Source organism: Myxocyprinus asiaticus, chromosome 1 (genome assembly GCF_019703515.2).
Source record: "Myxocyprinus asiaticus isolate MX2 ecotype Aquarium Trade chromosome 1, UBuf_Myxa_2, whole genome shotgun sequence".
NCBI classification, from domain to species: Eukaryota; Metazoa; Chordata; class Actinopteri; order Cypriniformes; family Catostomidae; genus Myxocyprinus; species Myxocyprinus asiaticus.
Genome location: NC_059344.1, coordinates 54453252 through 54480144, shown reverse-complemented (window position 1 = coordinate 54480144; position 26893 = coordinate 54453252). Strand labels below are relative to the sequence as shown.

The following is a 26893-nucleotide window of genomic DNA, read 5'->3' as shown; positions in this document are numbered from 1 at the left end:
TGTTCCTCTTTCTCACTTGTAAACAGCACTGCTCTACCGTCTGTGACTCACGTGCATCAGTTCTCGTGTTTTTCAAATGCCAATGCGATAACGTCACACGCATACCACTGCAGACCGGTAGCATGATTTAGATTTGAAAAAAGTTCTTAAATATTTAAGTGTTAAATATTTGCACCAAAAATGATCGTGTCGCTTTAGAAGACATTTATTTAACAGCTGGTGTCATATGGATGACGTTTATGCTGACTGTCTGTGATTTTTGGACCTTCAAAAGAGAAATCTCCATTCACTTGCATTTTAAGGACCTACTGAGCTAAAAAACAAACAAACAAACAAACAAACAAACAAAAAAATAAAATTCTTCAAATGTGTTCTGTTGAAGAAAGAGGTCATACACACCTGGGATATCATGAGGGTGAGTAAATAATGAGATAATTTTCATTTTGGTTGAACTATCCCTTTAAGCAGTAATTGTCTGATTTGAAGGGTGTTGTCAGAGGCTGATGTATCTTTAACTACAAATAAAGTGAAAATGGTCTGTTCATCATTTTCTCAGAATCATTTTAATGAACACTATATATTGCAGTCACAGTGCATTGAGAACTTAGTGGAAGTTCAGGTTGCCATTTGAACACAAAAATAGACACAAAAATAGGCATAATACAAAGATTAATCTCTAAAAGTGATTTTCAAGATCTTAATTAGAGGTATCAGTGCATGAAATAAAAATTGAAAAAAACAAAACAGTATCATTATTTTAATAATTCAGTCTCTTAAATGTATAAAACTGTTAAAAAATATATCCAGTGTAATAGGTGGTACAGCATGTATTTAACAGCATCAAACACAGTACACAATCAATTTATACTACAAAAAAGTTATATATATATTTTTTTTAAAAAGGAAAAGAAAAAATACATCTGCGAGCTTAAAACAAATTGGGTAGTTTAAAATGATATAAAAATGGCAATTGAAACAAATTAAAGAAAGCTATTGTCATGACACTACATTAGTAACCATAAGAAAGTGAAATCTAGAAAAAAAATTGCAAAACAGTCTGCACAAAAAAATGACCAACTTTTATTTCAAACTACAGCAAATCTTTAGGAACAATTTATCAATTTCACTTTAATTTCCAACTGGGTGTCATATAATCACATTACTATTTTTACTACATTTTAATTCCACACTATTTACACTGAAAATCAGAGCTAGTGTACACAACGGTGGAGAATTAGTGCTTTAAATCTTATTTAAACAAGTTTATTCCAACTCAAGACATTTTTAACTTCTTGTCTTGAAACACAAATACTCTTTGGTATTAAAACCAATAAATTATTTCCAACTGATCTAAAAAAAAAAAAAAAAAAAAAAAAAACCTTGATCAAGTGGTCACTCTTCATTTCCTCTGTCTTTATTAGTTCTTTATTTTTCAGAGCAGTAGCAGTGTGTGTGGATGTTAAGCCTTTTCAGATTCTCCTGATGTATTCTCTTCCACTTATCTTGCTGCAGCCGTATTAAATTGTGATAAAGAAAAGGGAAATATATATATTAACAAAAATTAATAAAACCCAAATACATTTGTGAAATCATTCATACGAGTCAATGGAATATTGTTTGTAGCAGGGTGCTTCTTAGAATTGTTGTAATAGATAAACTACCCACTAGAGGGAAGGATTAGCTCATTAAAAAGGAGCCTTTAGGTGCTTTCTGAGGAAACATTTGTGAGGCCTTGTTCTACAAGTGAACAGCATGCTTTCAAAAGTGACAAAATAGTAAGGGGAAAAGTTTTTTTTCTTTTCTTTTTTTTTTTTTTTTGCTAATAGATTGTTAAAAACATCTTAAAAGAGAGAAATAACAAATGAAGAGAATGAATCGCCTAAAACCATCTCCTAAATCTCACTCAGTCAACGTTGTCTTTTTTTCAGAATCAAATCTCCATTTTAAAGGGGTCATGACATGCCTTTTTTATCCTTTTAATATGTACCTTGAGGTTCACTTATAATATTATATATATATATATATATATATATATATATATATATATATTTTAAACACAAAAACAGTCATACATTTGTGAAACAAGATCATTTTCCACTATCATTCTGACTCTCTGTCAGAAACGCTCAGATTTGGTGCTGCTTCTCCTTTAAGATTTGACAGTAAACACCCACTGTTATGACTGGCTCTCTCCGCTTGACTGACCTGCTCTCTCTTTTCGATCTCACTGCTTACCGCTACTGGGCAGGGCTACAGAAGTTATAAGGTATAAAGTAAGCATTTATGTGTTGCTGCGGAAGCGATCAGATGCAAATGTTTACCACAGTGTGACATCACAATGTGGAGGAAGTAGAGAATGAGTCGGTTTGGCAGCTTGGTTTCAACAAATGCTTTTTTTTGCAGTGAGGAGGAAGTTTTAAGTTCTGAAACTTACAGTAAACACAGTTTTTATAGAACAATGACCTCTTATACTGTCTGCCAAAAGATCAAGGAAAATTTTATTCCTCATGTCATGACCCCTTTAAAGGATTTAATCAAATAAGCCCAGACCTGAACTACTCTGTGCCTAAACAAAATGTTAAAAGTTATCTTGTTTATTGGACAGTAAGTAAACAGGAACACAACCACAATGTGGCATTGACATTCTGGACACAATAGCTGTCAAAGTCACTGCACTGATTCGAGCTTTCATTTCAAGGGAACAATGGACAACATTTTATTCGGATTCCCTTTCATTCCTTCATAAATCCCTGAGTGGCTTCAAACCATTATTTAGTAAAAAGAAAATGCATGTTTTCAGCAACACACTTTACCTGACCTGAGCTTGCCGAATATGATCCATTTTAAAGTCTTTGCTTATATACAACGATTTTGTAGGTCTCTGGGGCCATACAATGGTCCCTGTGTAAAACAGATAACGTTTTGCAGTGGAAGTGCCTATATTTGATCTCTCGATGATCTTTAACAGTTGGGACTTTGGGAAATGGGGCAAAGGCAGGGGAATGCTGGCGTTGTGGTGGCACGATAAATTGGAGGAAACACCTTCCACTGCACTGCAGAGCAGCAGCTCAAATGCTCCAAAATATCAACAATGAGATATTAAAAGCCTTCGACTTCCTCTGAGTGTTTGGAGATGGAGAGTGCGATGGAACACAGAGGAGGGAAGGGTGTGGACAGATAAGAGTGGGGAAGGGAACAATTTTGGTATGAAAAAAATAGGATTAGATCAACAACTCGCAGCTGGGAGGAGGGTTTTCATATTTCAGAGAACTTTCAAAAACCATATCTGAGTGCATCTTATCTGTAACTGGGATTGTTTACTTTAGACACTAACAGAAAAACATATATCATGTATTCCAAACATAACATCCTATTAAAGGGATAGTTCACCCAAAAATGAAAATTCTCTGATCATTTACTCACCCTCATGCCATCCCAGATGTGCATGACTTTCCTTCTTCTGCAGAACATAAATGAAGATTTTTAGAAGAATATCTCAGGTCCATACAATGCATGTGAATGGTGACCGGAATTTTGAATCTTCAAAAAGCACATGAAGGCAGCATAAAAGTAATCAATAACACTCCAATGGTTAAATCTATAATTTTACTATTAATTCTCCTCCCTGCCCAGTAGCTGCCGATATGCATGAAGAATGTGAATAGCCAAAAATAAAAGGAGAAAAATGTGAAAGTGTAAAGCTGGCTCTAATCTAGCTGATTTTTCCAATGATTTTCTGGTGTTAGCTTCATTAACATAATAACTGGCCAGGCAGAGGGAGACAGAACGCGCATGAGCATCTCTCAGCGGGAGGTGTTAATCACTTGATTATCTGGACTCCCTGCTAAGTTAATGCCTTGAAACACTGACCACATTTACATGCACATGAAAACGGTTTATTCCAGGGTTTTAGCAGAAAGCGGCATTCTGAAACGTCATGTAAACAAGAACGCTGATTTCCTTATGCTGTTTAAAGGATTGAGAGAAAGCGGTTAAACACACCTAGGTTTCTCTCATTAAACACATAAGTGGCATTCTGATGCGTGTTTGAAGAGTGCGTGTGCGTGGAAAAGACCGGGATAACAAATGTCATAGGATGGAGCCCAACAACATGTCAACACAGAAGAAAGAATTCAACATTTCTGGGAGTACAGTGGGAAAATCACATCACAAATGTAAAATATCAACTGTCCCTAATGTCCGCATATATGCGCTCGTACATTGGGGGAATCCCAGAGTTTTACTGTATGAACTGCGTCGCAATTCAGCTGCAGGTCGCGATAGTAAGTTAAGGAAACAAACACAGCAACAACTGTGGAATATCTAGAAATAAAGTGAATCAACTGAGAGTAAAATAGTGAAGTCTTCCTCAGATGCCATGCTTGTTATTTAGACAAGCGTCGCGGGAAAATTACGTTGCTGTGGAGAAAGCTGCTTACTGACCTAGCCACATATATACGGAGTAAAGAGTATGCCGCTTATACAGTGCATGTAAATTCTCACTACTTAGTAGGTCCTCGTGGTGGCGCGGTTACTCACCTCAATCCGGGTGGCAGAGAACAAGTCTCAGTTGCCTCCACTTCTGAGACAGTGAATCCACGCATCTTATCACGTGGCTCGCTGTGCATGACACTTAGAGAGGCTTTGAGAGCGAGAACCCCTAATTGCGACCACGAGGAGGTTACCCCATGTGACTCTACCCTCCCTAGAAACTAGGTCAATTTGGTTGCTTAGGAGACCTGGCTGAAGTCATTCAGCACGCCCTGGATTCGAACTCGTGACTCCAGGGGTGGTAGTCAGGGCCAGTACTCGCTGAGCTACCCAGGCCCCCCTTTTGGTGCTTTCTATTCTTTCTGCGTGTAACCAAAACACTGCTTGCTATTTGCCTGTGTGTTCATGTTTCACGCAGAGGAGGTGTTCTTACTCTTATTTCCACAAGCTTCAGGCTGATTGGCTGCAAAAATGGGGCGTGACAGTGAAGTGTTGAGATAAGTCAAAGGCAGTCGTTAAGTGTGACACCTTCCCTCCATATTTAATCGGTAAATGTGACAGGATCACTGACTAGGAGGGCAAGATTAGTGAAAACAGTCATTAAGTGTGACACCCCCACCTAAATCGAGTTGTTCTGAGTCTGCTAGTGTAGAGCCAGCTGAAGTGGAGATTTATAGTAAAAATGGACTTAAATGTTAAACTTTTTCTCACCACACCTATCATATCACTTAAGAAGACATTGATTTAATTACTTTTATGTTGCCTTTATGTGCTTTTTGGAGCTTCAAATTTCTGGCCACCATTCACTTGCACTGTATGGACCAACAGAGCTGAGATATTTTAATTTGTGTCATAGACATCTGGGATGGCATGAGGATGAGTAATTGATGAGTCACTTGATATCACTTTAATTTCAGAGCAACCCTGAAAAGTGCAGTAATTTAATAATACATTTTCAGTCTTGAGATGTACATATATTATCTGTCTCAAGATAATGCTGTTTATTCAAGTTAAAACTGAAGCCAACTGAAACTTTGTTCTTTGAAGTTCTGTTCTCTGTTTGTGTTTTAGAAATAGTCTTATTCCATATTATTTATTTATGCTTTATGTTTCATATGAATCATAAAATGTAATAAAATCATAAAGTATACAAGATTAAAAAGGGCTAAGGCCTATCTGTTTTGGCGAGTTGTTTCATTCTTTGTCTTTGAGTCAATAGTGTTGTCTGTGTTCAAATACATTCATGCAGTAATTATCGTGGATAAAGAAGCGACTTACCATTCTCTTCTCCGCTTGCTGTCTTACTAACTCCTAACAGCATAACACCATCTTTGTTACTATCTGTCCTCTGAAAAGATGCACTGCAACAGGAAAGAGAAACCCCATAAGACAACATAAGCCATCAAAATACTGAAATATATTAAACGGTTAAAACTAATTTCACAGTTTATCACAATTATCACAGTTTACTAAATCCTAAGATCAATGTTTTAGACAATGGCTAATATTTGGATTAGGCTACTGCTCACTTAAATGGGTCCAGTGTACTGCCTACTATTTTATTATGTGAAAAGGTATGCATTGGGCAACATTTCAAATATTAGTAAGCTACATTGTTGTCACTTGACCACATGAACAAACAATTTACAATATTTTTTTTTTACAGCATTTACTAATCTTTGTTAATGTTAGTTCATAAAAATAAAAATTTTCTTTGTTAATGCATGTTAGTTCATAGTGCATTTAATGTTGACATTTACAACTTTTGATTTTTAAAATGTATTAGTATATGTTGAAATTAACGTTAACCAAGATTAATAAATGCTATAAAAGTACTGTTCATTGTTAGTTCATGTTAAATTATGTTTCTAACTAATGTGAACAAATGGAACCTTATTGTAAAGTGTTTTCAAAAATATCTTCACTCTTGATAGTCCGATCAAATAACGTGTTGAAAATGAAGTTCATTTAGTTCTAGTTTAAGTATATAAAGCACTCACTTCTCTGTTCCATTGTCAGTCATTTCTGGGAAGAGGGGAAATATATGATTATTTATGCAGTTACTGACAGAAATGAAGAATATCTGGGATTTGATTTATTCATATTTTATGCACTCACCTGGCCGATGCTGGACTTTTTTGCACTTGAATTTCAAGTATATCAGTGCAGCCAGTAGAATACACAGAGCAGGCAACAAAATCCATAGATATTTTTCTGTGAAGTGAAAGATGATCATCTCTACATCTCACTGAATAATAAACATGCATAATGGATTGCACAAGAAAAGTAATTTTTACAATGGCTGTATATGTGCAATGTGTTATTGTAACAGTAGCTGTATGTATCTGAGATATGTTTTCTTTAACCAAGCAAATGTTTCCAAGATTTTCAAGTTGGCAGAAATATAACAGAACTGAATATACCTGTACTATCTTTGGAATTTTCCTGATCATTGAGGTTTCCACGGGGCCCTTTAATGGAAAACAAACAAATGATCATAACAGCTCTATTTTGCAAAATATTAAACCAGTCACTGCTTTACTTTACAGGAATGCCATTTTACTTTATTCTGGTATGTTGGATAAGTAAGCAAGTGAGCTATCCCTGCTGTTAAGAAATGATCTGAGTGTATTGTACAAAAATGTAGTTGGCCCCCAGAAGTATTTTGGACACTTAAATGAATCTCATGGTTTCAAAATGAAATGGTAATCATTTTCAATAATTTCAACATTTGGTTTACTTTTTACAATATTATTTTTCTTTCTTTAAAATTTTGTATTTTTATTTTTTCAAAAAAATAAAAAAATAAAATAAATTAATTAATTTGTGGACCACCTAGCACCCCCTTGAAGCCCCCTGATGGTCCCCGGACCCTGGATTGAAAACCCATGCTTTAAGTCACACTTAAAAATGTATGAATGTCAGTGCATTAAGAACAAAATATTAAACCAAGTGGCACCTGAAAACAAATCATAGACCCTTTACAAGAACTAACATTTCTGCAATTACCTTTAACCAACTGGTGCCAAAGTCATTTTTAGTAGGTCCCTCAAATTCCCCTCAAGTTTACACAGGCCCCCTTGCCACAGGTGTAGTTCATCACATTACTGTGTGGACATGTCCCACTTTGTTTGACAAACAGAAATTGACCAGATATATTTTTCTTTTTGTGAAATGTCTTGCTTGAAAAGAGCGTATTATTATTATTATTATTATTATTATTATTATTATTATTATTATTATTTAAATAAATGCCACTGGAGTGATATTTTGAATTGATATAACATGTTTTGATATTATGTAATGCAATGACATTCATATACTTTAAGTGGTTTAAATATACAAATACCTTTAGAGGCCTGTGTACATTCATAACTGGTAAAGTAGTGCTTTAATTACTTCTTAATTAGATGCTATCGAAACATGATCTGCAGTGAGGAATATTAAGCCTGCTTAATCAAATGTCAGTTTTGCAATCATTGCATTTGTTTTGCTTTAAAATTGATATAACATAAAGAAATGCTCACCAGGAGGTTGTGTTGATGATGCATCCATTTTGGTTGGTTGTTCCACTATGGCAGGATTCCTGGTAGATGTGTTTGTCGACAGACTTGTATTTTTGGTGGGAGAAGTAGTGTTTGACTTTTGAGTTGTTGAGGCTACAGTAGAGTAAACATTATTAACATCACTCCTCAAAGTTTTTAACCTTTTACAGATTTGTATATGTCTGGTCTCTCCATAGCATAAGTCGAAAAAAACAAATGTTCTTCACAAATAAACAATCGAAATTGATATTCTTTCCTTCATTCTTTCTTACTTACAGTCAGTCTGACTGCTTACAGAAGTAACTGGTTTTGGACTGAATGTGGCTGGACTTGATACCATGTTTGTGGGTGTTTTGTCTAGAAATTGAAAAAGAAAACAGTCAACAAAAGCACATTTGAAATTCATGCCAAGAATCCGGGACAACTTGCCACACTTTATTTTACTACTGTGAATATTTCTCAGGGTAGGCTGTGTTGCCTTGCCTATTAGTTGTATTTGAATTTGCAATTGTTAATGAGGCTACAATACAATTCAGAGGTTTCAAACATTATAATGTCACTCCTTAAAAAACTAATCTCCACAGATTTTCTTTTTTCTTTTTGCTGATGTTATAAAAAATGTACTTAGTGTCAGTCAGGCTGCTTATAGTAGGAACTGATTTAGGACTGGATGGGGCTTGGCTTGAAAATATATTTTGGAAATCAATGACTAGAAATTGAAACAAAAAACAGTCATCAAAAGCATATTTGAAATATGTCAGGACACGCTGACAATAATATATATTATGAATTATATAAATATATGTATAATGTGTAATGCGTTATACATATGTAGGGAAAGATAGGGAAGACAGCACTTTAAGAACAACATGCATTTATTTATATATTTAAACATTTAGATATGAGTTATGTACATAATAATGATAAATCATCCCATATATTATTCATGGAAATTAAAATCATGTACACTCGCATAAAATGAAGACACATCAGTAATATCAGTATTCTAATAAAAGCAATTTTATTTTACACAGAGGTGGGCTGCCTCACCCTGCCATATTGAAATCACATGATCACTTTCACTTGCAGGAGAAATAAATAATTGCTGACTGAGAAATCGATGACCATTTTGAATGTGCAATAGTTGTGGCCTGTAAAACTCTCTGTATCCCGAATGTACTGTAATGTGTAATGTGTGGAAACTGAATGTTAAATATTACTTTTGACTTGAATAAAACCAGTTAATTAAGGTTAACCTTTTTTTTTTTTTTTTGTGTGTAGACCATATGTGCTCCACAACTATCTTTTCTATTGTAATCGTTTAACTAGCATTGACTTACCGTACATCTTTAAGTAGTTCTGGTGAACATTTTTCATTTAATGAGCCATTTTAGCTAGATTTTATCCTGCATTTATGTTAACAGATTAAATAAATGGAACAAAAACAGATATTGCTTCAAAACTAGTTTAAAGTTTAAAATAGGTTTATCAGAAACTGCACCTGATATGCAAGTCTCGTGGTCATTAGCAACATTCTTTGATCGTATTCATATGCTAAAAACTTCGACAGTAGCAAGCTTATACATAGAGGGATAGATCACCCAAAAAAGATTTTTTTTGAAGAATATCCCAGCTCTGTTGATATATTCAATGCAAGTGAATGCAGACCAGAACTTTGAAAAATAAATAAATAAATAAATAAATAAAAAAGGCAGCATAAAAAAGTAAAAGTAAGTGGTTAAATCCATGTTTTCAGGAGCAATCTGATTGGTGTGGGTGAGAAAAAGATCAATATTTAAGTACTTTTTTACTATAAATTTTGGTGGCGGTATACACGAAGAATGTGAATTGCCAAAAACAAAAGAAGAATGTGAAAGTGGACACTTAGCTATATTAAAAAAGGGCTTTAATATTGAAAAAAAAAAATTCACCAACAACTATCATATCGCTTCTGCAGATTCTGGATAGTTTCTGGATAGTTCACCCAAAAATGAAAATTCTCTCATCATTTACTCACCCTCATGCCATCCAAGATGTATATGACTTTCTTTCTTCTGCAGAACACAAATAAAGATTTTTAGAAGAATATTTCAGCTCTGTAGGTCCATACAGTGCAAGTGAATGGTGACCAGAACTTTGAAGCTCCAAAAAGCACATACAGGCAGCATAAAAGTAATCCATAAGACTCCAGTGGTTTAAGCAAACTACTTTTTCACTGTACATCTTGCCATTGCAGTCTCTGGGAACGATCATGATTTCAAGTTCGATTACACTTCCTAGTGCTTCATACAAACGCAGAGCACTAGATGGAACTATAGGAAGTGTAAGGAGCTTGAAATCATGATCGCCAAGGAGACTGCTGTCAAGATGTACAGTGAAAAAAGTGTTCTCACCCAAAACCAACTGGATCACTTCAGAAAACATTGATTTAAACACTGGAGTTTGATAGATTATGATTATGCTGACTTGATCTGCTTTTTGGAGCTATAAAGTTCTGGCCACCATTCAGTTGCAGCATTGAATGGATGTGCAGAACTGAAATTCTTCTAAAAATCTTTGTTTGTGTTCAGCAGAAGAAAGAAAGTCATACACATCTGGGATGGCATGAGGGTGAGCAAATGATGAGATAATTTTAATTTTTTGAACTATCCTTTTAAACCACAGCAGTGTAGATCACGATACAGCATTTAGAATTCATCATTGGCTTACACTACCTGTCAAAAGTTTTGAAACACTTGACCGAAATGTTTCTCATGATCTTAAAAATCTTTTGATCTGAAGGCGTATGCTTAAATGTTTGAAATTAGTTTTGTAGACAAAAATATAATTGTGCCACCATATTAATTTATTTCATTATAAATCTAAAATTTAATTAAAAAAATTGTTTTTTTGAAATTGATGACTTGGACCAAATAATAAACAAAAGCAGCCAATAAGTGCCCAGCATATAAATGGGAACTCCTTCAATACTGTTTAAAAAGCATCCCAGGGTGATACCTCAAGAAGTTGGTTGAGAAAATGTCAAGAGTACATTTCTGAAAATTCTAGGCAAAGGGCGACTACTTTGAAGATGCTCAAATATAACACAGTTTTGATTTATTTTGGATTTTGTTTAGTCACAACATAATTCCCATAGTTCCATTTATGTTATTCCATAGATTTAATGACTTTACTATTATTCTAAAATGTGAAAAAACATTTGACCGGTAGTGTATGTGGGAGTGTTGAGTGGACCACATCACACACATACACAAATGATGCAAGTGTTTTTTTAGTCTTGCATTTGAGGATCTTTAATCAGCTACTATTAATTCTAATAGCATCTTATTTACTGTATATAATAAAACATAATGGGCTCTATTTTCATGAGCACACAAAGCGTGTGCTACATTTTATCCAATTTTTGTTAGAGTGATAATTCTAAGTGCAATTTTCGTGGCAGCGCAAAGCAGTGGGCATGGGTGGGAGTGTTTGTGCTGTCTGTGGGTACATGCGTGCAAACCGTGGGTGTATTGTATGGTAATGAAGTGGCGCGAAGTGCAATTTGCTATTTTCCTGAAAACTAGGTCATTGCGCTAAGATGTTTCAAAATCAGGTCTGTTTTCAGCGCTAAATTCTAAATTCAGTTCCTGCATTTGAAGTTTGGAGATTCCACAAACATATGGTAAAAAATTTAATGAACTCTGAAAATATAGTGGAACATCAAATTATGTCCCTGACGATCACCGTATTATGAAAAAGAAATGTATAAGATTTGTGTTAAAGTATATGTCATGGTTAATTTTTAAAATTATTATGATGTTAATATTTACAATTGTATTTGTGATTTAATTTGTAATTTGTAACAGGTTTTCCACCTGTTGTCATATGTGATTTTTAAGTCCCTTCAAATGGGGCCATTGGAAGAAGTCGGAGAGAGTAAAATTTTTGTATTTGGTATGATTTTTTTTACCACAATTTTTTTTTTTACATTTAGAAATATTTTTGCTTTAATTATTTTGTTTCAATAAATGAACTAAATTTTTCAAAATCAAAATTGACCGGTAGAAGTGAAGTGCATGCCGATACAATCACTGTTAATACTACCCATAATTTGTGTGTCAGTTGATAAATATATTTAATAATACTTACATTCTCTATAATTCAACAGAGTGTATATCCAAATTCTGATGAGAATCACATTTTCCATGTGTATAAAAGGAGTGTGTCACTGTCATAGAAATATGCCAGACATTAAACAAGGACGCAGATAATGCACAAAAGAACACGTAAGTCTATTTTTCTATTCTTCAAATACATTGCATACAGTCCTTTTACACTACCAACTTCTCATAAATGTGCTGTTTTGTTTATATCGTGGTACTTGACAGGAAATGAAATATATAAAAGTACACAGACGGTGTAATAACCGGAGAAGAACCCCAGAATTAAATTGCACTTAACCCAGCCCATAGCGCTTTGAGTGCATAATTTCACCAAACTCACTTGCTGCTAGACTTAGTGCATGCTTGTACGAAAATACCAAACTTAATGGCCATGCCCAATGCCATTACATGCATGACTTATGGCATAGTGCTGCACTTAGCGCTAGTGCTCTTAAAATATGGCCCAATATACTTTGCAGTCCTCTGTGAATATAAGGTTGAGGGTGAGTAAATGATGAGAGAATTTTCATTTTTTGGGGGAACTATCCCTTTAAACCAAGGCTAAAAACCTCATTGACTTTGCATTTGGTTTTGTTTTGAATATTGTGTACTATAGAAATACATATATATTTAGAATTTTTCATTTTCTAAGCATGTTTTGCATGAGTGCACAGTAGTGTATGTGTGCGAGTTTCTGCTATGGCAAGTTAGTTGATTATTGTTACTTTCCATTTATATTACTATTATTATTACCCTCACCGGTTGAATAATATCTCTTCCAAGCTCAAACATTGAACATGCCATGTTTAAAATATCCATTTTGGAATGCAAACATACAAGCTTCAAAAAAAGTTTATTGAGCAACATCACTGGCTGATTGAGATGAGAATGGATGTAATCAATGTTCATGGATACATTTAATGCAATGACATTGGCATGTAAAACTCTCTGTATGATGTCAGTAACTGGCCAATAAAAATGGTCAATTCTTGCAGAAAAAGAAATTGAAAAGAACCATTTATTAGCTCTCTCCACTTACATCACTAAGTGTCGGCCTATAAGCTTAACTCTCATCTTCTTTTTTTACATCTTAAATTAGTTATGGTGAACAATGTGAATTCACAAACCAGTAGCAAAGTCAATGAGGATTTAAGCAAACATTTTGATTAACAGAATTAATAATAGAAGGAAAACATCATGGTTACTTGTGTAACCTCTGTTCCCTGATGGAGAGAACGAGACGTTGTGTCGATGTAGTGACACTAGGGGTCACTCTTGGGAGCCCGAGACACCTCTGGTCTTTGATAAAAGGCCAATGAAAATTGGTGAGTGGTATTTGCATGCCACTCCCCCGGACATACGGGTATAAAAGGAGCTGGTATGCAACCACTCATTCGGGTTTTATGCTGAGGAGCCGGTATAAGGTCCGGCCATTTCAGCGGGTAGTTCAGCATTGTGGCAGGAGGGACACAACGTCTCATTCCCTCCATCAAGGAACAGAGGTTACACAAGTAACCATGACGTTCCCTATCTGTCACTCACTCGACGTTGTGTCGATGTAGTGACACTAGGGGTCCCAGTACGAAATGCCACAATTGGCCGAACTGTGTTACGTGTACTGGCGGTGTGTGGTGGGCCAACTACTGTGTGCCTCATAGCCAGCACACCAGATCGACAAGTAACCTCCCCCAACATAGTTATGAGTGTCGAACGGCCCTTTGGGGACAAGTCGACTACTCAAGAGATAGAGACAGGCTTAACCCAGTCATGGCTTCTTTTCCCCTTCTCTTTTTCCACTCCCTAAAAAAGAAGGGGGATTATCCGACTGGGCCGCCAGGTCTAGTCGGGAGGTGTCCCTCCCAAGGGGAAGACACCGTGGAGACCACACCTCGCCCAAAGAGAGGGGGGATATTTAAGTGGAAGAATACGTCACATGGTCTTTCCAACCATGTGGAGAGTCTTCAAGGTAGATCCTACCCAACGGGGGAGGAGTTACTACAAACATGGAGACTGGGGCAGAGGGGCTCTGCCCAAGGAAGACGCAGTTTGCCAATAGGGAAACGAATTAGCGGAAGATATATATCGCATGGGGTTATCCTTACAGGGAACCGCCACATGCGGAGCACCTACACCAGAACAGGACGCTTAGTTAGCACGTGTACTGGGCTGGCAGCGAGTCTCTCTGAAAACTCGACTGCTACAGGGCTCGGAGGAAGTCAACCAGGGAACAAAGTTTGTGAACACTACTGGGAATTAATGGCGCACGTCTTCAGCTCAAAGGGAGGTGGAAGGCGCTATGTGCAAGCGATACACCCGACCGGCTATCCCGGGCTTATCCGCTTGTACTGCGTGCCACTACTTGGGACGAAACCGGTTCCACCCGGAGGTTGTAGAACCTTGCAAAGGTGTTGGGTGTTGCCCAGCCTACTGCTCTGCAAATGTCTGTTAGAGAGGCACCCCTGGCCAGGGCCCAGGAAGCCGCTACACCCCTGGTAGAATGGGCTCATAGCCCTACCGGGGGCGGCATGTCCTGGGCATGATATGCCATAGTTATGGTGTCAATGAGCCAGTGGGCGATCCTCTGCTTGGAGACAGTGCTTCCTTTCCACTGTGCACCAAAGCAGAAAAAGAGCTGCTCAGAGATCCTAAAGCTCTGCGTGCGATCCAAATAGATGTGTAAAGTGCGCTCTGGACACAGCAATGACAGGGCTGGGTCTGCCTCCTCCTGGGGCAGCGCTTGCAGGTTCACTACCTGGTCCCTAAAAGGGGTGGTGGGAACCTTGGGCACATAGCCCGGTTGGGGTCTCAGGATCACGTGAGAGTAACTAAGACCGAACTCCAGGCACGTTTCGCTGACAGAGAACGCTTGCAGGTCTCCTACCCTCTTAATGGAAGTGAGCGCAGTCAGGAGGGCAGTCTTCAAGGAGAATGCCTTAAGCTTGGCTGACTGCAAAGGCTCAAAGGGGGCTCTCTGTAGACCCTTAAGAACTACAGAGAGGTCCCATGAGGGAACGAGGCACGGTCTGGAAGGATTCAACCTCCTGGTGCCTCTTAGGAACCTGATGATCAGGTCGTGCTTCCCTAAGGACTTACCGTCGACTGCGTCGTGGTGTGCTGCTATGGCGGCAACGTACACCTTCAAGGTGGAAGGGGACAGCCTCCCTTTCAACCTCTCCTGCAGGAAGGAAAGCACTGATCCGACCGCGCATCTCTGGGGGTCTTCCCGTCGGGAAGAACACCACTTAGCGAACAGATGCCACTTAATGGCATACAGGCACCTCATAGAGGGGGCCCTAGCCTGAGTGACCATGTCTACCACTACAGGTGGTAGACCGCTTAGGTCTTCCGTGTCCCGTCCAGGGCCAGACTTGGAGATTCCAGAGGTCTGGTTGCGGGTGCCAGGGCGTGCCCCATCCCTGAGAAAGAAGGTCCTTCCTCAGGGGAATTCGCCGGGGGAGGGGGCTGTCGCGAGGAGCGTGAGGTCCGAGAACCACGTCTGAACCACCTGCTCCTCGTCCTCCCTGACCTTGCACAGGGTCTGTGCAAGTAGGCTCACTGGGGGAAACGCATATTTGCGTAGGCCAGGGGGCCAGCTGTGTGCTAGCGTGTCTATGCCGAGGGGAGCCTCGGTGAGGGCGTACCAGAGCAGGCAGTGGGAGGATTCTTGGGAGGCAAACAGGTCCACCTGTGCCCGTCCGAATCGACTTCAAATCAGCTGGACCACCTGAGGGTGGAGTCTCCACTGTCTCTGAGGGTAACCTGCCGTGACAGAGCATCCGCTGTAATGTTGAGGTTGCCCAGGATGTGAGTGGCTCACAGCGACTTGAAGTGCTGCTGACTCCAGAGGAGGAGATGGCGGGCGAGTGGTGACATACAATGAGAGCGCAGACTGCCTTGGCGGTTGACATATGCTACTGTTGCCATGTTGTCTGTCCAAACTAACACGTGCTTGCCCTAGATCTACGGCCGAAACCTCCGCAGGGCGAGCAGGATTGCCAACAACTCGAGGCAGTTGATGTGCCAATGCAGTTGTGGGCCCATCCACAGGCTGGTGGCTGCGTGCCCATTGCAAACAGCGCCCCAGCCCGTTTTGGAGGCATCTGTCATGACCACGACGCACCTGGAGACCAGTTCTAGAGGAACACCTGCCCGTAGAAACGAGAGGTCGGTCCAAGGGCTGAAAAGACGGTGACAGACCGGCGTGATGACCACGCGATGTGTCCCGTGGCACCATGCCCATCTCGGGACTCGAGTCTGAAGCCAGTGCTGAAGCGGTCTCATATGCATCAACCCGAGAGGGGTGGCTACCGCCGAGGATGCCATATGCCCCAGGAGCCTCTGAAAAAGTTTCAGTGGAACTGCTGTTTTCTGTTTGAAAGCCTTCAAACAGGCCAGCTGGAGGGACAGGTTCTATCGCGCCCTTCCGTAGGAAGGTAGCAGCGTTTTCGTTCTTGACCAAGGTGAAGTGAATACCGCTGAACCTGGGCGGGCACCTGGCGAACTGAATTGCGTAGCCGAGTCGGACGGTCCGGATCAGCCGTCGCAACGGATCGGAAAGTGCAAGCCACGCATCCAAGTTCCGTGCAAGGGGGACCAAGGGGACAACGTCGTCGGACTTACCGGCAGGTGGGGCCACGCGGCGGGGCGGAGCTCGAGTCTAGGGACACCGAAGCACTTATCTGGCTCCCTGTGACCACCCCTGGAACAGCCTGGGATGGGGAGGAAGAGGCCTGTCCTCATAACCCGTGAAGACTGCCACATCGGGGGCGGCTGTGTGCCACAGCTGGGCGCTCAGGGGCGGAAAGACCACCACTGGAGCGCCAGTCCTGCAAGGAAAAACCCATGGATGGTAGTCGAGATGATGACCATGCACACCGAGTATGTGACCCAGGGAGGAAGGAAACCACTCTTTTGCTGAACTGTTGGGTACCGCAGCCACTTGGGCATGCGGCAAAATCAAACAAAAAGGCAACAAAAGATTTTCCACCCGGTCCTCCATCGGGGTGGCGTCTGCTTCCTGCAGTGAGCTCCACACCGGGGCCGGGCCGAAGGGTCGGGCTGCAGCGGAGCCGGTGCAGTCACCGCAGGGGGACGCCCTTGGCGACGAGCAGACAGGGAGCGGGATCTTGCTTCACCGCCGAGAACTGCTGGGCAAAGTCCTTGATGGTGTCGCCGAATAGGCCAGCCTGGGAAATGGGGGCAGCAAGAAACCGTGTCTTGTCGGCCTCACCCATCTCGACCAGGTTAAGCCAAATGTGGCGCTCCTGGACCAATAATGTGGTCATCGTCCGCCCGAGAGACCGTGCCGTGACCTTCGTCGCTCGGAGAGCAAGGTCGGTCGCCAAGCGCAGTTCCTGCATCAAATCTGGGGTGGAACTACCCTCGTGCAGTTCTTTCAACGCCTTGGCTTGGTGGACCTGCAGGAGAGCCATGGCGTGCAGGGCAGAGGCGGCTTGTCCAGCAGCGCTGTTGGCTTTAGCTGTCAGGGACGACATGAGCCTACAGGGCTTGGATGGGAGCTTAGGGCGTCCGTGCCAGGTGGTGGCGCTCGGCGGGCATAGGTGCACCACGAGCACCTTATCCACCGGGGGAATCACCGTATAGCCCTTGGCCGCCCCGCCATCGAGGGTAGTGAGAGCGGGGGAACTGCGGAATCGGGGCCAGGCAGTAAAAGGTGCCTCCCACGATTTCATCAGCTCCTCGTGCACTTCCGGGAAGAAAGGCACTGGAGCGGGGCGTAGCTGCTTTGAGCGGCGCCGCGAGCCCAGGAACCAATCATCAAGCCGCAAAGGTTCAGGGGAGAGTGGAGGGTTCCACTCTAACCCGATGCTCGCGGCCGCCCGGGAAAGCATGTCTGTCATTTTGGCATCAGCCTGTGACTGTCCCGGGGGGGGGCCCAGCTGAGGCTTCTGCGTCCGACTGGACAAGCCCGCTCTCCGATGCTGCGCTTGAGAGCTCATCATCTTCGCGGGCTCCAAACAAGAAGCCAGACTCTCCGTGAGCCGAGCCGGCGAACTCATCCGGAAGCCCAACTGGGGCAGACGAGAGTGCTGGGGAATGGGAGGTCCGCGGGGGGATACCCAGCGGAGGTGATCCCATTGGGGTCCCCAAATCACCCCCAGTGCTAGCCGCGCTGGCCTCATACCCGTAGGTAGAAGGACCGAGGTGGGGAGCCACTGGGATGGCTTTCCTTACGAAAGCAAGCCACGACTGCAATGTTTCCATGGTCATGTTCTTGCAATGAGAATATGAACCATCCACAAACGCTGCCTCCGTGTGGGTCACGCCCAGACACGAAAGACAGCGATCATGGCCATCCGAAGTTGAGAGATAACGACCGCAACCAGGAATAACACACAATCGGAAAAGCATCTTTAAAAAGACGCGTCTTTAAAAAGATGTTCCATGTGTGTCGCTCTTTTAGAGAAATATACTCTTTTAGAGGAAAAGCTCTTTCAGAAAATATACTCTCTTTGTTTTCTGCCGAAGTGCCCAGGGGCGTTCTCTGCAGTGCACCAGTGCAGAGGAGGGAGAAGCCGCTGAAATGCGCCGTCAGATCCAGCAGAGGTGAATGAACAGTAGAATTCAGCTCAGTGAGCATGACCGTTAGGCTCCGAAGAGAAAATCTGAATGAGTGGTTGCATACCAGCTCATTTTATACCCATATGTCCGGGGGTGTGGCATGCAAATACCACTCGCCAATTTTCATTGGCCTTTTATCAAAGACCAGAGGTGTCTCGGGCTCCCAAGAGTGACCCCTAGTGTCACTACATCGACACAACGTCGAGTGAGTGACAGATAGGGAACAGTTTTGCTGATCTCTGACAGACTGTACAACAAACTCACCTTCAGGAGATGCAGAACTAGGTTTAAAGGTACTTGCACCTAAAATAAATAAATAAATAAATAAATAAATAATCTTCTCCTCTTACACCACTAGGTGTTGGCCTGAAAGATTAACTAGATTACATTGTAAATTAGTTCTGGTGAACATTGTCAATAAATGAAACTTAAAATCAATGAGGATTTAAGCCAATATTTTGATAAACAGAATCAAGGAAAAATGTTTTGTTCATCTGTGACAGACTGTAAAACAAACTCACCTGGTGAAGAACTAGGTTTAGCAGTATTTTGATTTGTTCCAGCTGTATAAAACAGATATAAAACAAGTCTCATGGTCACTGACACCATTCACTGAACAAACTCGGAAGAAATCCTATTTAACAGACATTTTGCAGTGCTTTTCGTGCCTTTTTTAACTAGTCAATTAGAAAACTAGCCAATTATAAAGCCTCTCTGCCTATTAATCATTTTGTGCATTTTGGATTACTGACATGTTTTTGGAGGGCGGGGCTTTGGAGCGAGGGGTTGTGGTTAAAGTGAGTAAAAATGCAGTGACTGAGAGAGTTGCTGCTAAAATGTCATAAACAATTAAAAGTGCGGGCTGCCTCCTATCACTTTTAATTATATTTAATTTGATATATGTACAGTATATATTAGCCACAATTATGATAAACAGATTTACAGGAAGGAAAACTGTTTTGTTGATCTGTGACATATTTTAAGACAAACTCACTGGAGGGTGGCGAAGTACCAGTGCCTTCAGTATTTGAATGAGCACCTGTAGTTGAACAACAACAACAACAACAACAACAACAACAACAACAAAAGATATAAATTAAGTCTCAATGTTAGTGGCAAAATCAACTGAACATATTCAACCTGAGCATGGTATTCAACTGAATAACTCACCATTATTGCAAAGTGGCATGTGTTTGTGTGTGAGTTATATTAGCAATACTGTATAACAGGTTATTGTTACTTGTCTTTAATATGGCAGATTTATGTTCTATGTCACATCCATTGGTCAGAATTACAATATACTGTACTCTTACATTACTATCTTCTCTACATATCAACAGACGTGTGAAAAGTAGTGCTCTTAAAATATGGCCCAATATACTTTGCAGTCCTCTGTGTATATAAGGTTGAGGGTGAGTAAATGATGAGAGAATTTTAATTCTTGGGGGAACTATCCCTTTAAACCAAGGCTAAAAACCTCATTGACTTTGCATTTGGTTTTTTTGTGAATATTGTGTACTATAGCAATACATATACAGCTGCATTCAAAATTATTCAAGCCCCCCCTGAACAGCAATACATTCTGGTGATGTGAATGAAAACACATCAACTAAAACCTCAGTAAACAGTCAAAGTAAGTTTTTTATACACATTTGAGTAATTTTGAGAACAAAGAGTTCAGTTTACCCAAATTTTAAAATAAAAAATAACTAATTCTCTCCATAACTGTCATGTCAAAAATATTCAACCCCCAAAGTCAATCATTTGTGGAGCATCCTTTATCCTTAACAACAGCAAATAAATGTTTCAGGTAAGTGTTCTCGGCTTCGGACACCTCTCTATTAGAATTTCTCATGAGCAAAAGCTTCCAGCTCATTGACATTCTTTGGTTTCTGTGCTGCCACTGCTTCCTTGAAATCCCAACAAAGGTTTGCAATGGGATTTTAATGATGGACTGAAAGGGCCATTTAAGGACATTCCACGACCTATCCCTGAACCAGATTTTGGACAACTTAGATGTATCCTTGGTGTTACTGACTTGCTGGAAAGTCCAGTGATCACCGAGCTTCAATTTACACACTGAAGGCATCACATTTTTCATGCCAAAATGGCCTGATACCTTAAACAATCCATGGTGCCAGTCACATAGTCAGGATAGCCGTTTCCTGCAGCCGCAAAACACCCCCATAACAGGACTGACCCACCTCCATGCTTGACTGTGGGGATGGTGTCGTTCTTGTCATCATCTTACTCCAGACGTACTGCTGACCCATGGGTCTAAAACTCATTTTCAGTTTAGTGTCATACGTCTATAAAACCTTCTTCCAGGACTCCACAGGTCTTTCCTAATTACTTCTTGAATATTCAAGTCAACATTTCCCTTGGTGAAGTTTTGCTTTCTTCCACACCCCAAGAAGGTTGCTGTTGTACCATATTTAAAAAATGTATGAATGGTGCTGCCATCTTTGTCTATTGGAAACTGAAGTGCCTTGGAAATGTACTCTTAGCCATGACCTTTCTTGTGTAATGAAATCATCTCCTCTATTAGCTTTTGAGACACCTTATTTTTAATTGCATTTTTTGCATAGAAATAAATTTTTGCTTACAACGCTAAACTTAAATTTTAAAACTTAAATAAGTGCCATTGCAGATTGATGACTTTGTTTTAAAACAATTACTTGTGTAGCCTTACATATTTAAGAAACAGCTACATGCAATAGGGGTTGAATAATTATGACATGGCTGTATTTTTAAAAAATCCTGCTATTTAAAAATATTAGGTTATATATTCACACTATGACTCTGAATGTGTCACTCAACTGATATAGATGTAAAGTGTAAAAATTCTGGGTCATCAGAAAAGATTACCTTTGTAAATCCATACTGTCTTGGGGAGGTTGAATAATTTCAATTGCAACTGTATATTTAGAATTTTTCATTTTCTAAGCATATTTTGCATGAGTGCAAAGTAGTGTATGTGTGTGAGTTTCTGCTATGGCAAGTTAGTTGATTATTGTTACTTTCCATTTATATTACTATTATTATTACCCTCACCAGTTGAAGAATATCTCTTCCAAGCTCAAACGTTGAACATGCCATGTTTAAAATATCCATTTTGGAACGCAAACATACAAGCTTCAAAAAAAATTTATTGAGCAACATCACTGGCTGATTGAGATGAGAGAGGATGTAATCAATGTTCTTGGATACATTTAATGCAATGACATTGGCATGTGAAACTCTCTGTATGACGTCAGTAACTGGCCAATAAAATGGTAAATTCTTGCAGAAAAAGAAATTGAAAAGAACCATTTATTAGCTTTCTCCACTTACACCACTAAGTGTGACAACTCTCACACTTAGTGATGATTACAACGCTCATCTTCTTTTTTTACATCTTAAATTAGTTATGGTGAACAATGTGAATTCACAAACCAGTAGCAAAGTCAATGAGGATTGAAGCTAAAATTTTGATTAACAGAATTAATAATAGAAGGAAAACAGTTTTGCTGATCTTTGACAGACTGTACAACAAACTCACCTTCAGGGGATGCAGAACTAGGATTAAAGGTACTTGCACCTGCACCTTCAACTGCATAAAACCATAAACCAAATCCCTTGGTCAATGACACCATTGAACAAATTCATATGCATAACATAGTAGCAAACCTACTTGAACAGTAGCAAGCATACTTACTGTAAACAGAGGCAAACCTGCTTAAAGGAATGTGCCGGGTTCAATACAAGTTAAGCTCAATTGACAGCATTTTTGGTGTAATATTGATTACCACAAAAAATAATTTTGACTTGTTCCTCCTTTTCTTTAAAAAAAAAGAAAAAAAAAAAGTACAAATCTGGGTTTCAGCGAGGCACTTACAATGAAAGTGAATGTGACCAATTTTTGGAGGGTTTAAAAACAGAAATGTAAAACTTATAATTTCATAAAGGCAGATGCTATTTTCACTAAGTGTAAAAATCAACAACAAGCATCTTCTTTGCACTAAGTGCAAATAGCATTCGATGCTCTTTGCACTCTAGTGTAAATAGTGGCATATACTCTTACACCCCTGTTTAAATACTAACATACATTATAATGGCATCACTGCAGCATTTTTATTATGTTTATTTGGAGTCCCACAGACACCCTACACCAACCCCTAACCTTACCTTATAAAAATTAACCATGGTTTTACAACAGTAACCATAGTATCACCATTATATTTTTCTAGTAAAATCATAGTAACCACAAAATTAAACATGGTTACTATTAACAACATGTTACTGTAGTAATAACATGGTTAGTACATCAAAACTATATAGTTTCCACCAAAACACATGTTTACTACAATATTTCTACAGTAAAACCATGGTTAATTTTATCTGGATCAAATCCTTCTCTCAACTCCATGACCTTCACTGTGACCAAATCTCTGTGGGGAATTTCTTTTATTTAGTATTGTAGGAAATATTAAGAGTAGAGACATGTGAAAAAATATGTCAAGGGGTGAGATTCGAACCTGGATCTCCAACATGACAACACATACACGTACCATCGTTACACCCAGAGCTTACTACTATCATAAAATCCTGTGTTTCCACCAGACTTCTGGAGTGCAAATAGTCACTTAGTTATTCAATCTCTTAATCCACTAAATGTCTAATCTGTTAACCAGTTTAATGTCTCCGCGCCATTGTGAAAAATTCAAATATTCCCGCATTCATTTGATCAGCAGCTGAACCCAAATAAATCTGTCATGGCTGTCTTGAGTTTGGTCTGAGCAGTGATGGGTGGAGTTAGTGTAAATAGACACTGCATTAATTATTCTGTTAAAAGTTGTTTGTAAGATGTAAAGTTTTTAAAATGTATTTTTTAATTTTTTTTTTAGGGTTTTAGGGTTTGTTGACATTACATCGTCATGGTAACGAAGTTGTAAAATTGGCTATAACTTTACACAGAAAAGGTTAGTACATGATTTTATCACACTAAAATCATGTTTACACACATATCCTTTATGTCTTGTGGCTATACTTTTGAAAAAGTGAGTATTTTATTGTTCAAAAATTGGCCCTCATTCACTTCCATTGTAAGTGCCTCACTGTAACCCAGATCTGTGCTTTTTTTTAAAGAAAAGGAGGAACAAGTCGAAAAACATTTTTGTGGTAATCAACATTATGCCACAAATGCTGTCGAATGAGCTTAACTTGTTTTGAACCTGGAACATTCCTTTAAACAGAATTTCCGTTGTGAATATTTTGTATTTATTAGATGTTTTAAACAGGAGAAATTCATCATGAGTGCAAAATGATGTGTGTGGGTTTTTGTTATGGCATTATCAATAGATTATTGTTACTTACAATTAAATAACTATTATTACTATTCCTTCACCAGAAAAGCTCTTCCAAACTCAAATGCTGAACATGCCATGTTTAATATATCAGCTCAGTTCTGGTACATAACATACAAACTAACCTAAAATAAATAAATAAATAAATAAATAAATAAATAACCTTCTCCTCTTACACCACTAGGTGTTGGCCTGAAAGATTAACTAGATTACATTGTAAATTAGTTCTGGTGAAAATTGTCAATAAATGAAACTTAAAATCAATGAGGATTTAAGCCAATATTTTGATAAACAGAATCAAGGAAAAATGTTTTGTTCATCTGTGACAGACTGTAAAACAAACTCACCTGGTGAAGAACTAGGTTTAGCAGTATTTTGATTTGTTCCAGCTGTATAAAACAGATATAAAACAAGTCTCATGGTCACTGACACCATTCACTGAACAAACTCGGAAGAAATCCTATTTAACAGACATTTTGCAGTGCTTTTTGTGCCTTTTTTAACTAGTCAATTAGAAAACTAGCCAATTATAAAGCCTCTCTGCCTATTAATCATTTTGTGCATTTTGGATTACTGACATGTTTTTGGAGGGCGGGGCTTTGGAGCGAGGGGTTGTGGTTAAAGTGAGTAAAAATGCAGTGACTGAGAGAGTTGCTGCTAAAATGTCATAAACAATTAAAAGTGCGGGCTGCCTCCTATCACTTTTAATTATATTTAATTTGATATATGTACAGTATATATTAGCCACAATTATGATAAACAGATTTACAGGAAGGAAAACTGTTTTGTTGATCTGTGACATATTTTAAGACAAACTCACTGGAGGGTGGCGAAGTACCAGTGCCTTCAGTATTTGAATGAGCACCTGTAGTTGAACAACAACAACAACAACAACAACAACAACAAAAGATATAAATTAAGTCTCAATGTTAGTGGCAAAATCAACTGAACATATTCAACCTGAGCATGGTATTCAACTGAATAACTCACCATTATTGCAAAGTGGCATGTGTTTGTGTGTGAGTTATATTACAATACTGTATAACAGGTTATTGTTACTTGTCTTTAATATGGCAGATTTATGTTCTATGTCACATCCATTGGTCAGAATTACAATATACTGTACTCTTACATTACTATCTTCTCTACATATCAACAGACGTGTGAAAAGCTACATCCTGTGTCAGGCTTCGGCCCTCTGTGGGCTTGTGGGACCTTTCTGCTGTGCTGACATTTTCTGTCCACCCCAAACCAGATTCTGTACTCTGTCTGTGCTTGTGACCCTTTGCTTGACTCTTGGATTTTAACACCGCTAGTGAATGTAAGGTAAACACAGCTGATGTCTACGGGACTGTCTGCTACACAGCAGAGAAAATATATCTACAAATAATGTCTTAAGATAAATCCGGAAAGTGAGAGTACTAATAACATCTCTTTTCATATTTAATGTATTGTGGATGTAGTAAGCTAATTAGAATGGATAATTCTTGCAGAAAAAGGAAAGAACATGTAAATGACATAGTTGTTTTTGCCCTCTCCTCCTACACAACTGGGTGTTGCCTTCGGTGCTCCACTGGTGACAACTGAACTCGACTATTGAAAAGAGATGCACTTATCTTACTCTTAATCACAAATATAGTAAAATAAGGGCATGTGCTCCACAAATATCTTAGATAATTAACTATGTCGTCAGATTCAGAAACAGTCTAATGCTCTTATCACAATTATGTGCAGTTTCTGCAAAAGTACGTTTATTTCAGGCCTGAGATTTAAGATAAAGATTATTAAAAAGGTAAATAAGAATGTAAGATAAATATAACACAAAACAATCTTAATCAAATACACAAAATCTCAAATTTAATCCGTATTTAACAAAAGCTGGCTAAAGTTAATGTTAAATTCATTCATGTTAAAACCCCACTCAGGATTTTACACAATATCCATTCTGTTATGTACACTATGTTATATTATACTGTATAATAAAGCTGTGTTATATAGTATATCAAATCATTTGCAATTTCTATTGAAAGACCATCATTCTGAGACACCATGCACACATCATCATATAAAGATGCTGTCATTATCAAACTTAAAACCCTCCTTAACACCTCAAAACAACCGCTAACCTCATGGCATGCTATTTAGGAAAAGCTTAATTCACCTGTCCACAGGAGGAGGATACAGGAATAGATGAAGGCTGCAATCCTTTTATCCATGGCACAGTTCTTCTTTTATGGCAAAAAAATCAACCAGGAAAGCCTGTTGCTTCAGAGCAGAGCAACAAAGTGGTGAGAAGAGATGTGCTTGTATCCAGCCACTCCAATGCTTATTTTAGCACTTCCCTCAGACAAAGAGGTACAGGAAGCACAGCCGCTTGTACAGAGGGTGGTGGACTAGGGACTGGAGAGAGGTGGTGCAGCTGTGGGAGTGGGTAATGTTTGAGGAGTGGTGTTCAGCTAAGGGGTGATTTTTTCATTTAGTCAGGAACTCCATAATAAGCCTTAGTGTTTCCTGTTAGACACTAACCTAACTAATACAAATATTATAGTAGATGTTGCCAGTGATGGTTTTTAGACATTTTCTCCATGTAATTTCCCTGCGACGCTTGAGTAAATAACAATCTTGGGATCTGAGGAAGTCTTCACAATTTACTCTTTGTTGCTTCGCTTTATTTTCAGATATTTCAGAGTTGTTGCTGTATTTGTTTCCTTTAATTTCCTTCGTGACCTGGAGTGGAATTGCACTGCAAAAGTGGGGATTCCCTCTTACGTTAAACTCCAGGACT

At 39.2% G+C, this 26893-nt stretch overlaps 1 protein-coding gene across 4 annotated transcripts; it reads right to left on the bottom strand.

Annotated features, from left to right (window-relative positions):
* Positions 1–510: 510 nt before the first annotated feature.
* LOC127445147 (uncharacterized) lies at positions 511–26539 on the bottom strand. Of its 4 annotated transcripts, XM_051704988.1 has the most exons (14): positions 26270–26539; positions 24929–24973; positions 24456–24497; positions 22305–22355; positions 19758–19802; positions 19285–19326; positions 19028–19066; positions 8313–8393; positions 8019–8150; positions 6915–6962; positions 6610–6705; positions 6492–6516; positions 5770–5852; positions 515–1506 (listed from the first exon to the last, which is right to left on the bottom strand). In XM_051704988.1, the coding sequence occupies exons 1-14, from the start codon at positions 26322–26324 to the stop codon at positions 1499–1501; spliced, it is 792 nt and encodes a 263-aa protein (XP_051560948.1). In that variant the 5' UTR covers positions 26325–26539; the 3' UTR covers positions 515–1498. The 4 variants fall into 4 exon arrangements, with proteins under 4 accessions (XP_051560977.1, XP_051560967.1, XP_051560957.1 ...); XM_051705017.1 differs by lacking the exons at positions 19758–19802; positions 22305–22355; positions 24456–24497 and having other exon boundaries at positions 511–1506; XM_051705007.1 differs by lacking the exons at positions 19285–19326; positions 19758–19802; positions 22305–22355 and having other exon boundaries at positions 512–1506.
* Between the last annotated feature and the right edge of the window lie 354 nt (positions 26540–26893).

Excerpts from the sequence above, each read along its gene's own strand:
- LOC127445147 (XM_051704988.1), bottom strand. The coding sequence starts at position 26,324 with ATGGATAAAAGGATTGCAGCCTTCATCTATTCCTGTATCCTCCTCCTG. Across the intron at positions 19,327-19,757 it reads TGGTACTTCGCCACCCTCCA|CTGGAACAAATCAAAATACT; the intron begins GTGAGTTTGTCT and ends TGTTTTATACAG. Across the intron at positions 6,706-6,914 it reads AAATTCCAAAGATAGTACAG|AAAAATATCTATGGATTTTG; the intron begins GTATATTCAGTT and ends TTCACTTCACAG.